The sequence below is a fragment of the Branchiostoma floridae genome, chromosome 12 (assembly GCF_000003815.2).
Source record: "Branchiostoma floridae strain S238N-H82 chromosome 12, Bfl_VNyyK, whole genome shotgun sequence".
Classification (NCBI taxonomy): domain Eukaryota; kingdom Metazoa; phylum Chordata; class Leptocardii; order Amphioxiformes; family Branchiostomatidae; genus Branchiostoma; species Branchiostoma floridae.
Window position 1 is genome coordinate 6,334,019 of NC_049990.1, and position 13,458 is coordinate 6,347,476.

Below are 13,458 nucleotides of genomic sequence, written 5' to 3' on the forward strand. Positions count from 1 at the left end.
GTTTTTGTTTGCTGTTGTCGTACGACATGCTGTAAACAACCCCAGAGAGATAACAAGACTGCTGAAAAGTTTTGTTGTTGTTGTCATGCGACAGGTTGTTGGACAACCCCAGGTAAGTAACAAGACTGTTGGACAGTTTTGTTTGTAGTTGTCATGCGACAGGTTGCTGGACAACCCCAGGTAAGTAACAAGACTGTTGGACAGTTTTGTTTGTAGTTGTCATGCGACAGGTTGTTGGACAACCCCAGGTAAGTAACAAGACTATTGGATAGTTTTGTTTGTGGATGGACGACGGGTTGTGGGATAGCACCAGGCAGGTAACAGGACTGTTGGACAGTTTTGTTTGTTGAGGTACGACAGGTTGTGGGACAACACCAGGCAAGTAACAAGACTGTTGGACAGTTTGATTTGTTGATGTACGACAGGCTGTGGGATGGCACCAGGCAAGTAACAGGACTGTTGGACAGTTTGGTTTGTTGATGTATACGATAGGCTGTGGGACAGCACCAGGCAAGTAACAGGACTGTTGGGCAGTTTTGTTTGTTGATGTGCGACAGGCTGTGGGACAGCACCAGGCAGGTAACAAGACTGTTGGAAAGTTTTGTTTGTTGACGTACGACAGGCTGTGGGACAGCACCAGGCAGGTAACAGGACTGTTGCGCAGTTTTGTTCGTTGATGTACGACAGGCTGTGGGACGGCACCAGGCAGGTAACAAGACTGTTGCACAGTTTTGTTTGTTGATGTACGACAGGCTGTGGGACGGCACCAGGCAAGTAACAGGACTGTCGGACAGTTTGTTTGTTGATGTACGACAGGTTGTGGGACAACACCAGGCAAGTAACAGGACTGTTGGGCAGTTTGGTTCGTTGATGTACGACAAGTTTGTTGATGTCGACGGGTTGTACATTTTTGACTGTTGGACAGTTTGATTTGTTGATGTACGACAAGCTGTGGGACAGCACCAGGCAGGTAACAAGGCTGTTGGACAGTTTGGTTTGTTGATGTACGGCGGGTTGTGGGACAGCACCAACCAGGAAACAAGACTGTTGGACAGTTTGGTTGGTTGATGTACGACAGGCTGTGGGACAGCACCAGGCAAGTAACAAGACTGTTGGACAGTTTGGTTTGTTGTCGTGCGACAGGCTGTGGGACAGCACCAGGCAGGTAACAGGACTGTTGGACAGTTTGGTTTGTTGTCGTGCGACAAGCGGTGAGACAACGCCAGGTAGAGTAACAACAGTGTACGACAGTTTTTTGTTTGCTGTTGTCGTATGACAGGTTGTTGGACAACCCCGGGTAGGTAACAAGACTGTTGGACAGTTTTGTTTGTTGTTGTCGTGCGACAGGTTGGTTAGACAACCCCAGAGAAGTAAAAAGGCTGCTCGACAGTTTTGTGACGCTGTGCTGTCGTACGACAGATTGTTGAGCAACTCCAGGAAGCCAACAAGACGGTTGGACATTTTTTGTTTGTTGTTGTCGTGCGACAGGTTGTTAGACAACCCCAGAGAAGTAAAAAGGCTGTTAGGCAGTTTTGTGGGTTGTCGTACGATAGATTGTTTAGCAACCCCAGGTAAGCAGCAAAACTGTTGGACATTTTTGTTTGTTGTTGTCGTGTGACAGGTTGTTAGACAACCTCAGAGAATTAAAAAGGCTGTTAGATAGTTTTGTGTGTTGTTGTACGACAGATTGTTGAGTAACCCCAGGTAAGCAGCAAGACTGTTGGAAAGTTTTTGGACTAGAGAAGTAAAGAGACTGTTAGACAGTTTTCTGTTATCGCACGATACGTTGTTACAAATTTGTTACCCAGGTGTTAGTGGTTGGTCGCACGACAGGTTGTTTAGACAAGCCTAGGTAGGTAACATGGCTGGCGGACAGTATTTTTATTTTGTTTGTTATGCGACAAGTTGTGGGACAACCACAGGTGGAGTGTAAGACTGAAGGACAATTTTTGTGTGCTATGGAGCCGTACTATTAGTTATTGGACAGCTTCAGGCTGATAACAGGACTTGGTTTTCGTTCGGTTTGTTACTTGACAAGTCGAGGGACAACTCTAGGCTGATATAGTTGGTCGTGCGACAGGGCAGCCACATGTAGGAAATGAGAATAGTACAGTTTGGCTGGCTGACTACGACAGGTTTTGGTTAACTTCGTGATGGTACATACCGAGACTGTCCGATACTTTGGTGAGATTTGTGGCATTGCAGATTGTTGATGGACCCCGTGTAGATAACGAGAACGGCAAGCAGTTTTTAACGCGATTGAGAAAATATCTACAGAAGCACTGAAGTCGAGGCCAACAATTGTGAAGATTACGGTGTGCAATGTAGAGAATAGTACGTCGTGGATAGTTTTAGGACGGACAGCACAAGATTAAAAGTTGGCACTTATATACGTATAACTGCAAGGAGTTTGAACTAATTACGAGTATCATTCGTTCGTTTTTCAACACGCTATTGTATCGCTATGATTCTTGGTACACGTACGTTTTCTTTGAAGTACAAGACACAGAGCAACATTGTCGTAGAACACTCGTAACCAACGACGTATTCGTTAGGTGGTACAGGTTTTCATGAGAAAGGATACCTTCATCCCGAAGGACATGCAATATGATAAATATGTTACAGGAAGCATTCAGTACAACGCGCGTGGGTCTGAAAATACCACCTCAAGTTCAGCAACTTAGACCTACCAGCTAGCTGAGAAGTACACGCAGCAAACCATATGGGAGGACGGCGTACAGGCAGGGATGGTGGCCAAGCAAAGGGATCAAGAAGTTTAAAACCAGACTTAAAATTCAGAAACAGAGAGACAACAGCCCCAGAATTTTTTACTCTCTCGTACGTTCGAATTGTGACCTGAACTTCCATTTTGCCTTAAAGTAACAGAATATGTTAGAGGGCGTCTGTTAAACGCTTTCTTCGTAAAAAAAAAGAACATCTATACTGTCTTAGAGTTCACTGTAGGGATGACCACTGTATTTGCTTGTTTTTAATTAGAACACATCAACGTCAGAAGTTGTCCAGGAAGTGACATGTTTTTCGTTGTAATGTTGAGAAACAACTAGTTATTAAATCGGTTTGCTGTTTTCGTCTGTCTCCATTTTCTTTACTTGGTAGTACGTTCCAGCGCTTATGGTTTATAAGTAATTTGAAAAGGAGCATGTTTAATATAAAGTGCCATGGATAAATACAGGTTCGTGTATCTTGGGTAGTAATTTGTTGATAACTTGACGAGGCACGAAAGTTAAAAGGCAGCAGTTATTTTGTCGTTTTATCGAAACATTTAGGCCAAAGTCTAATTTTGTTTCGTAGGTAGATCTGACATGTTTAGCTGTAATGAGTCCAAAGATGACGCTATAAAAGTTTCAGGTTAATATAGCCAGTATTAAAAGGTCACTGCTTACTTTCTAACTGTCAGCCTTTATTGGCACACACAGGGTTAAGGCTTATTTATAGAAGACATAAAGGTTTTGCTGCACATAAAATAGAATGTCTTCAATTTATCACATATGCTTTCCAACCTAGACCTAGTAATATAGGGTTGGCTACCCAGCGCAAAACGGCATTGGCCAAAACTGGTTTCGTCAAGTATGTATCAATTCAAGGGTTAGTGGATTTTCCAGAGAGGTTGTTATCAGTGAAAAGCTAGAACAGTAGTGAGGAGGACTCTAACACTTCAATACAGATTTTTTGTTTAGATACAATTATCCCAATGTATGTGACGTAGCTTGGTTTGCTAAACGGCAGTTGAAACAAATATTTGAAACCGAATGTCGACATTTTTTTGTTTATACCCGAGTTCTGATAGGGAGAAATGGGATTATATTGGGTATTTATTCTTGCAATATGTCTGGGCCATTTGTGTACGTCGAATTTGGAGAGATCCGTTATACGAAAGTTACATCTGCTGCGATAATAGACCATTGTTACGTACCGTGTCTATTCTATTTATGGGGTTGGAAGTATATTTGGAGTTTGCAACATCTGACAGAGGACACTTCTAGTAGTTTTTAGAAGAGGACCGCCGGCGATGCAAGAAATAAAAAAGTATTAGACTGCACATTAGTTTTATTGTAGTTGATTCACTTCCGATAAGCAGGACACGAATAAAAGAATAATGAATGGAGGTTGGGGTAGAAAGGAATAGAGAATGATGGTGTGAAGAACTTGGCGGATGAGAGTGGGAGAAGTAAGGATGAGAGTGGGAGAGAACGATAGAGTCAAGGAAGGTTAAGATGAGATTGGGGATAGTAGGAGGTATGGATATTTATGAACGATGGAGTGAAGGAAAGTTAGGATGAGATTAGGAATAGTAGGAGGTATGCATATGTAAGAAGGAAGAATAGTAGCGCCAATATTGTATAGTGATTCTTATGGTAGGTCTGGACCACCACCCATATAAGTGGTAGAGTCCGCTAGTGGTTACGTCACGCACTGTGTGGTGCTGGTTGTTTATCATCATGGAACGGTTCCATAAGAAGTTGTCAATAGACTATGTTGAGTATGTTGACTATGCGTCCACTGTCGTCCTTGAGTATACACCGCACGCGTTCCCTATTAGCGTGGAGTCAGCGGTTGGTCTCCTAGAACCCACACACGCACCAAGAAGCTTGGATGCCACGCAACTCAGGTAATGATACTAAAAAGAAGAGGCGCGACGGAAGGCACCACCCCATAGCTTCATATGGATGAGTCAATCACTGCGCAGAAAGAATAGGTAACTATCTTTCCTGCGCTGTGATTGGCGATGCCTATATTAGGCGAAGACCCAATCCCATATAAAGGCAGGATAGACTATTCACATGCAGTTTGACGGACTCATCCGCACAGCCTGGAATCCGTCGAAGACGTGAACATGGGATAGAAGGAGTGGGACAAGGGAAAAGAGGTAGGCACGATGGAGCGCAGTTTTTCTTTTTCGCCCGCCCACCCACCCACCCACTCAGTCTGGGGAATGTTATATGTATCACATCTTCGCGCGACTCCAGGCACCACCCCATAGCTTCATATGGATGAGTCAATCACTGCGCAGAAAGAATAGGTAACTGTATTTTCTGCTTGTTAATCTTCATAGATGAGTATGGTAGATTCCACCTAATTCGTTTATATTGTATATTTTTGGTAATTGCATACAATGGAGAAGTCCCAAACCATTTCCTTTTCATTTTGTTCTATAAGACATCACCGAGTTCAATAATCCACCGTGTCAAACTTCGGGTTTTTGGATAGCATTACGTCAACTTACACCTGGCAAATTAGGAAAACATATGCTAAAACTTACAAAATGAAGCAAAAAGTAACCAATTTGTAATATGGTGAGAAAGTTGAGAGTGTTGAGCTCATTGAATATACTTAATAAGTATATTATGTTTATCATTTATTCAGAACACTAACTGCAATAACTTTTACAACAGAAAGGGGGCCTCGCTCCGCTGCACATTGCAGCAGCCATCCCAGGGGAGGAGGGGGTTGATATCACCCAGCTGATCCTGAAGGCAGGGGCAGATCCCGACATGAGGGCACACGAGGACGGCACGGAAGAGGATCAGGTACGTTTGTTCCCTTGTTCATTCATTCATTCATTCAGTCAGTCAGTCAGTCACAAATATGGCTCGAAGTATGACATCCACTGTCATTCCACTGGGTGCCATAATACCACCAATTGAGAAAAAATAAATGATTCAAAGAGATGAACCAATGCAACATCAGTAATCCTGAGGTATATACACTTCAGATATTGTTCAAGACAATCTTTAGAAGGCGCTTTAACAATGTTTTTTTGATGTGATGATATTATGGCCTCCAGTGAAGTTATGGGAGCTGATGTTAAAACTAGAAACAATTGTGATGTAAATTGAAGTACTGTACAATAAAGCAAACTCAATTTTTCACGAACCGTGTCTTCCCTGATTATTTTGCAGAATGGAAAACTGTCTGCGATCGAAGGAGGCAGGACACCTCTTCACATCGCATGTGAGCGGGACGACAACAACTGGGTATGTATTACTGTGTTAGAATAGTATTTTAGGGGCCTTCACATCTTTACATCTGCAGAGTTAAAGTTAGAGTGGATTTTAAATGTTCAGAATTTAAGAATGTTAGAAACAGAGCGTGATTTCTTAAGGGAAAATGGTAGTTTTATGATAGATTATCAATATAACCTACTCAGTATATTATATTATTGAAACTGCTTGTCTGCATGCTATTGTCTATTTCTACACTTGTATTGTCTTGTTGCAATTAAATATTTTTTTCCCTCCTCAGGATGCCCGCTCTGTCGTGCGACTGCTCCTTGAAGCCGGAGCAAACCCCAATCTCCTGTGCCAGGGGCACTCTCCACTGTCTCTGGCTATAGGCAGTGGGAACGACTTGGTATGTAGTCTAATAAGCAATCAAATTTGCTTTTCCTATTTTGTTAGTAGTCAAAATATTGCTTTAGAACAAGACAGTATAAACTTTTAGTTCAACATCAAGAAAAGGACTTTTCTTTCGGATATTAGTGTACAATCTTTTACTTCAGCACCAAGGACAGTGCCCTTCTATATAAAGGTAGTAGTGCATAGCCTTTAAAATCATCACCAAGGGTAGGATTTTTCTATAGAAGAAGTAGTACAGTAGTGTACAGTCTTAACTTTACCACCAAGGACAGGACTGCTCCACAGAAAGACAGTAGTGTACAAATATCAACTTCAGCACCAAGGACAGAGCACTTCTGTATAAAGGCAGTGGTTTTAGTAGTTTTTTTTTCTTTTGCTCTTAAACCAAGGAGAGAACTCTTCTATAGAAAGACAGCAGTAAACAATCCTTTAATTCAGCACCAAGGACAGGACTGTTCTATAGAAAGACAGAAGGGTACAATCAGGGTAAATGATAAGACAGGACTCTTCTATAGAACAACAGTAGTGTACAGTATTTCTCTTCTAAACCAAGGAGAGAACTCTTCTATAGAAAGATGGCAGTAACAATTCTTTAGTTCAGCACCAAGGACAGGACTATTTGATAGAAAGACTTACGTTGCATGTACTTGTATTCTTTGTCCAGGCCATTGATGAGTTGCTGGAGTTCGGTGCGGACCCCAGCTTACCGCTATCCCACGGTGTTGGTAGTGCCCTGTGTGCCGCCTCTTCTATAGCCTGCGAACATAGGAGACCACCACATGCCAGGATTGCACTGGTAGGAGCAAAGATTCAGTTTTGATTTAGTAACCTTTAAAACTGTCCAATATTTCACACTTAAAAAAGGCAAACCACCATTTGTTCTCAACTTAAGTTAATAGTTTTTTATCTGTACATTTTGTGTTATGATTGTGTATGTTTCTTTTGGTCTGTTATCTATATATGTAAATTCATATATGTCTGCACTGTACTGTACATGTATATGTATGTTTTGTCCTTCAAACTTCAAATCAAACCCTGGAAAACTAGCCCTAAATAGGGCTAAGGTTATTGCAATAAAGGAAGTTGTCCATGGTAAATGAGTCAATGTATGAAAACAACCTTGTATAATGCCAAACTTTAGTTATGGAGCAATGTTGATAAACTGCCATATTGAGTTTTGCTCCCTTGTTTACTTTTAGGTTCTGGTCAATGATAGTACAATGTACATCCATTTATGCTTTATTGTTTTTAATTGTTTACAGATTGACAAACTGATAAGGGCAGGAGCTAACATCCTGGCCCCCATCCCCATCGGCCCTAAGAAACTGCAGGGCACTGCTGTGGACTATGCTTACTTCGCATTCAACCAAGTAAGTGCTGTGTTAACGGGAGGTGCCCTAACAAGTAACATGGCACGCTTTGTCACACACTGGAACTCATGGCACTCCATCGCTAGTTGCCAGAAAGTGGTCAAGTTTTGATGAATAAATTTTTTATTAAATTCGTCTTAATAACATATATCAAATGGATAAGAAATGGATTCATATGGTTCATAACGCTTTGCACTGTGCGTTACAAGTGGCAAATACTGGAAGACGTTTTTGTGTATGCACCTTCTGATTTTTTGGTACGCATCCTGCATATCTATACTGTACATACTGCTATATAGATTTCTCAAACCCACTGTTTTCAAAGTGGCAGATTTATGTTACCCTGCAGATTAATGTTAATGGAGTTTATCACCAAGAGACTCAATGCACACTCTCTTTTTCCCCACCTTTCAGGACAGACGTATTGCCCACACCCCCTACCACGCGCTGACCCACGCCGAGAGGGACACGTACAACGCCCGGCGCAAACTGCTGGCTCACCTCGGCGAGCTGCTGAGGGAGGCGGCGGTGTCACGGGAGCGAGAGATTCTAGAGCAAGATGAGAGAGACGGGAGGAAAAGTATGTCATCATAAGACATGTTCTGAAATACTTTAGGAAACACGGCTTCAATTACTCTGTTTATTTATTGGGATCTGATGTATTACACTTTTTTTTCAAAATATCTCCCAGTATATGCCAAAAAGCAGTTAGTAATATTGGAACAGCCATCCGGTGTCTTTCATCAGTAACACTGGAGAAATCTTGTTGGAGAGAGTTTTATATCTAGCTATACCTACCAGTATATTCAATAAGTTTTTCTGTGAGAGCCCACTAATTGTGACAAAATGTTTTATCAACTGTTCAAAGTTACACCAAACACCATTTTTGTACAAAATCAGAACAGAAAATCCTACATGTCGCCAAGGTGCTTTTTAACTCCATTCTTGTTCTTATATTTACAGGTGCAGGTCCGAGTGAGAAGTTTGTGTATACAGGTGCCGGGGCCTCCCACCCCACCCTGAGGTCACGAGGCAAGGTCGGGTTCAGTACCATGGCAACGGACAGCACTGGGAAGGAGAAACCTCTGGTGGACAGGGAACTGGACGAGTAAGTTACAAAACTCAGATTTAAGTGCTTTGAATGTTAAATTTGTTTTGTTTAAAAGGCTCTTTCCTTCAGAAGTTCAAGTAGTAATTACTTCTGTTGTGAGAAGCATACTAGTACCTGTTTCTAATTATATCAGTTGAGCTCAAAACAAGTTATTTGTAGATTGTCTTTTTGGTAAATACGTAAAATATATGCTAATTTGATGTTGTACTTTCAGGGATGATGAGACAGTGACTGGCATCATCACTGTGGACGTCGGACAGGCAGCGGCCATGAAGGGAGTGAAAGAACTGGCAGAGTCGATGTCACGCAAAGCACAGAGCTACGTCAGGTAAGGAGCTGATAGTTTTTGGTGTGTCTGTTCATCTGTCTGCCTGTCTGTGTGTCTGTTTGTTTTTCCGGGTATTTGTGGTCAGCAAAACTCTAGAACCTCAGGATGTATTACAACGATATTTGTTATGTTGGTAGGTGTGGGGAAGACAAAGGTCAAGGTCGACTTTGCCCCCCTGGTAACATAATGTGACCTTGGTACTGGATCAGAACTTCCATTTTTTCTATCTTTTGACCTGGACATTCTATGGTCTTGCTTTTTGGTGGCAGATAGCTTCTTGTTTAAGACTTTCATCTTGGCCATTCTCCTATAGGCTCCCTTTAAATTTGATGGTCTTAGGGCAGACTTATGAGACACATCGCCCCTAATTGCAGAACATTTTTGCAGCAATTTTTACCTCAGCACAAAAGGCAGGACTGTTCTATAGAAATGCAATAGGATACAGTCCTTTTCTTCTTAACGAAGGGTAGGACTGTTCTATTGAAAGATAGTACACATGTAGTGTACAAACATTGACTTCAGCACCAAGGACAGGGTATTTCTGTATAAAGACAGTAGTGTAAAGTCTGTTGCTACCTAACCAAGGAGAGAATATGCGTAATCCTGTGGAACTCTAACCAGACAAGTGTCGCAGGCATGGTTGCCCTTCCTTGACACTTACTTACTTATGGAGGATACAGGACTTCAGGTGGATGAGCTTTGCTCTGTCATGCTGGACAGCACTTTGTGAAAATCCTGGTGTCACTTCTCAGAGGATGAACTGATTACAGAACTAAGCTAATCGTAGATCTAGAATATAGGAGAATTCTTGTACACAACCAGGATGTAACATTACTTACTTTGCTTTCGTTTTTCTGAGGAAGGTGTCTGATAGACACCAAAACGTGAGCAAAGTAAAGAACATGACATCCTGGTTGTGCACAAGAATTCTCCTATATCTTATATTCTTCCAAACTGATGAAATTATTTTTGGAAGTAAACTAATCTTAGATCTGTTGTTTCATAACCCCATTTAGGAAACCTGTCTTCAAGTACTGTTACGAGTGTGGCCGGTCGGTGGGTGTGCGTCTGTCAGCCTGCACCAGATGTAAGGAAGTGTACTACTGCAGTAAGGCCTGTAAACTCAAGGCTTGGAATGCCAGGCACAAGGAGGAGTGCGTCAGGATTGGAGGTAAGTTTAAAACATTCCATCCAAAATTGATGAATAAAGAAAAGAGTCTTGTTTTCTAGTGCAGCAGGGAGATTAGGTTAAAACCTGACTTTTGTAAGACAATGATGTTCTATGGGAATTTCATCACAGCTGTGCAATTACTGTGCTTTTATGTGTGGAAAAGTATGTCATACTATAAATGTATGTCTATCGTGCCAAAACTGTGACTTCTGTCAACATTTGTGATTTCTGTCACCACTCACCAGTTTGATTTGCATGTACATGTATTTATCTAATTACATGCAAATCAGGCTAACTTGGTTTTCAGCTGATAAAACTTCTTGGTTGTGTAGCAATTTAAGGGTACTCTAGTATGCCATTGATATAAGTTAGTCGTATGAAGATCGATGTACACAAACCTTTCTTGTTTGATACCAACAGGTAGGGAAGGTAGTCCAAAGAGTAGAGGGGACCGTACTCGCATCGACAGCCCCACCCCAACCACCAACCCCAACCCCAACTCACGTGTCACCGTAGACCAGCTCATGGGGAAAAGTCTCAGGAACAACACCACCACTAAAGGAGCCAAAAACACGCAGAACAAAACCAAAGCTAGTAGAAGCACAATCAGTTCCGTCACCGGGTCTAAACTTAGCGATGTCGGGAGGAAAGGTTTGAAGTTGGGGTCCAGAGGTGGCTTAAAGTCGTCGGAGACATCCAGTGTGTCAATTAAGGAGAATTACAGTTTTAACTGAGACAAATCAATTATGTGTCTATCAGGGCTGTCTCCAGGACCCGTTCCTCCGTCCCAGGACTGAAACTTGCTTGTTGGGACAGAGAAATGTTTCACCCAGTCCGTCCCCAAAGTCTAAACTTTATGACATGAAATTGTTGATAATGTATTTGTCATAAGCTTAGAATGACAAATTTTACAACGCAAATTGGCAACATTGGCTACCACACAATAAGTGGGACGGAAAAAATTTAAAGCTGGAGAGAGCCCTGGTGCCGATACTTTCAAATTCTTTGCAAAGAAAGACCAGAGATATGCTTTGTCTTAGCCAAGTGAGATTGCATATTATTGTTACATTCTGTGTATGATGTGCGAAATACTTTGTGGGCTTAGTTTTAAATGAATTCTGAATGGATGCAATCCGTCCACGTTTTGTAGCATTGGTGCCATCAAAGAATCCCTCCAGGTATGACTGTGAAAGATGCTGCATTTTTCAAACTAAGACCACTAACAGTATGTATATAATATTGAAAAATAGATTTATTTTGTAGTAAAATAAGGGATAAGTACTTTATGACTTTGAATATACATGTAAATGTATATGAAGAATTGACTGTTGGGCCTTTTAGTCCCATGCATGTGTGTGAGTGACCACTGACCAAGCAATTTCTTGTATCATCGAATTTCTACAATGGTTCCCACGCCGGCCCTGTGAGTAACAGGCTAGTATGTGCCACACAGGGATGTCGATCTCGGAGATTCGAGGACGAATCTTGAAAAGAAAAGGGGGAGTAGTGTAACAGTGGGGTTCTAGCGCTGCCAAACTGACCACGCCAACAGCTCTTGAGCTTTTGGTGTTGTGGTTAGCACGTTGGATTTGTGATCCGGCTGCCCGGGTTCGGCGCGGGTTCGAATCCCGGGAGTCGGGATGTCGTTTATTTCTGTTCTTACTCGCCCCTCTGAATTTCTACAAAGTTTCGCAAAATTTGAATCTTGTTTAATGCTGTACATCTATGTAACATTACAGTTTCGAAAAGAATATTAAGTGTAGTGATTACATATGTGATCATGTCTATGATTGAAATGTTTTTTGAATTAGGAAAAAGATTTATGATTGTTGAATATGAGGGCTACCAAATATTGACAAGATAATTCCTTCTACCATTGAATTATCGGTATTTCAGATTGTTTGAGTCTTATTCATTGTTTATAGATTATATTACTCATAACTTTATAGAATATATCTTTTAGACAATGAGGTAAAGTTTTCTATGAAGCATTTTTTTCATATGTGTGAATTTGATATTGCTTGAGCCACATTGAGATACCTTCGCAAGCTGTGAAGACAAGATTGTGTGGAATTATGTGTAAGCATTGACTATCTATCTATCATGTTTATTCATCATTTGTGAAAGAAAATATCTGTATGCAATATATACATGAACGTATGATACAGAGAAATGTCAGATTATTGCTTATGCTTAATAAGTTATTTGTGTATATGTTCATGCTGAGACTATCAGTGCAGTTTTGCTTTTAATAACATTTGGTCCTTCTTTTAAGTACTTTTTTTGGAGTGAGGAATGTAACGTTAACATTTTACATTTATGCTACATATACATGTATGTACTCTTGATACTGTTTTTTTTTAAATAAAATGTAATGTGGAGGATATTTTGGACAAGAAAATAGATGGTAATGCTAGTTCACCTTTATCCGTTGGGTAACCTATATTCGTTGCTTTTTAAAAACAGAGTATTTGTGGTTTTCAAGTTGACGGACGTTAGTTTCAAATTGCAATATTTTCAAGATATTGCAGTTTAAAACTACTACTGTCGACTCGAAGGGCCTAAATACCCTGTTTTTAAAAAGCAACTGATATAGGTTACCCAACGGATAAAGGTGAACCAGCGTTACCTTAAATGGACCAATCCTGACTACATCCCAATAAGCAGTAAACATTCAGCAGTAAAACAAATGATAGCACAGCAATTATTGGCTCGACCAAAGAGAGATTCATGGCCACATGGTCAAGAATTTGCATTTTTGTGTTTCAATTTTGCTTTTCTGCATTTTGACCAAGGTGGGCTGGGCTATGGGTTTGGTCCATTGGAAATCTGAGATGAAGCTTAATACGTTGCCTTTTCATATGATGTTACTTTTGTTAATGATGTCAAATGGTCTATCCCTTGAATAAACATTCAATTTATGGGAATACATTGATCATATTGTTGTCCTCTGTCATTTATTGTTTATCATGAGACAACTGAATGATAATATTTATTCTTCCTTAGTTTCCATGGATTATGGATTTCCTGAGAAAGAGGGAGGGGATCACAATTTTCTCCAGAGAATAAAGGGTTAATGCCCCGGCCCGAGGTGTATATGG

General features: G+C 41.0%; 1 protein-coding gene across 1 annotated transcript in view; it reads left to right on the plus strand.

The window, feature by feature from the left end:
- Positions 1-12,552, plus strand: part of LOC118427364 (ankyrin repeat and MYND domain-containing protein 1-like) — a 23,831-nt gene extending 11,279 nt beyond the window's left edge. Inside the window, exons 7-16 of the mRNA XM_035837119.1 lie at positions 5,415-5,549; positions 5,922-5,996; positions 6,265-6,372; positions 7,042-7,173; positions 7,640-7,747; positions 8,162-8,327; positions 8,711-8,855; positions 9,073-9,186; positions 10,203-10,357; positions 10,778-12,552. Coding sequence (XP_035693012.1) covers positions 5,415-5,549; positions 5,922-5,996; positions 6,265-6,372; positions 7,042-7,173; positions 7,640-7,747; positions 8,162-8,327; positions 8,711-8,855; positions 9,073-9,186; positions 10,203-10,357; positions 10,778-11,091 — 1,452 coding nt within the window. The 3' untranslated portion in view covers positions 11,092-12,552. The remainder of the gene's footprint in view (positions 1-5,414; positions 5,550-5,921; positions 5,997-6,264; positions 6,373-7,041; positions 7,174-7,639; positions 7,748-8,161; positions 8,328-8,710; positions 8,856-9,072; positions 9,187-10,202; positions 10,358-10,777) is intronic.
- The last annotated feature ends 906 nt before the right edge of the window (positions 12,553-13,458 follow it).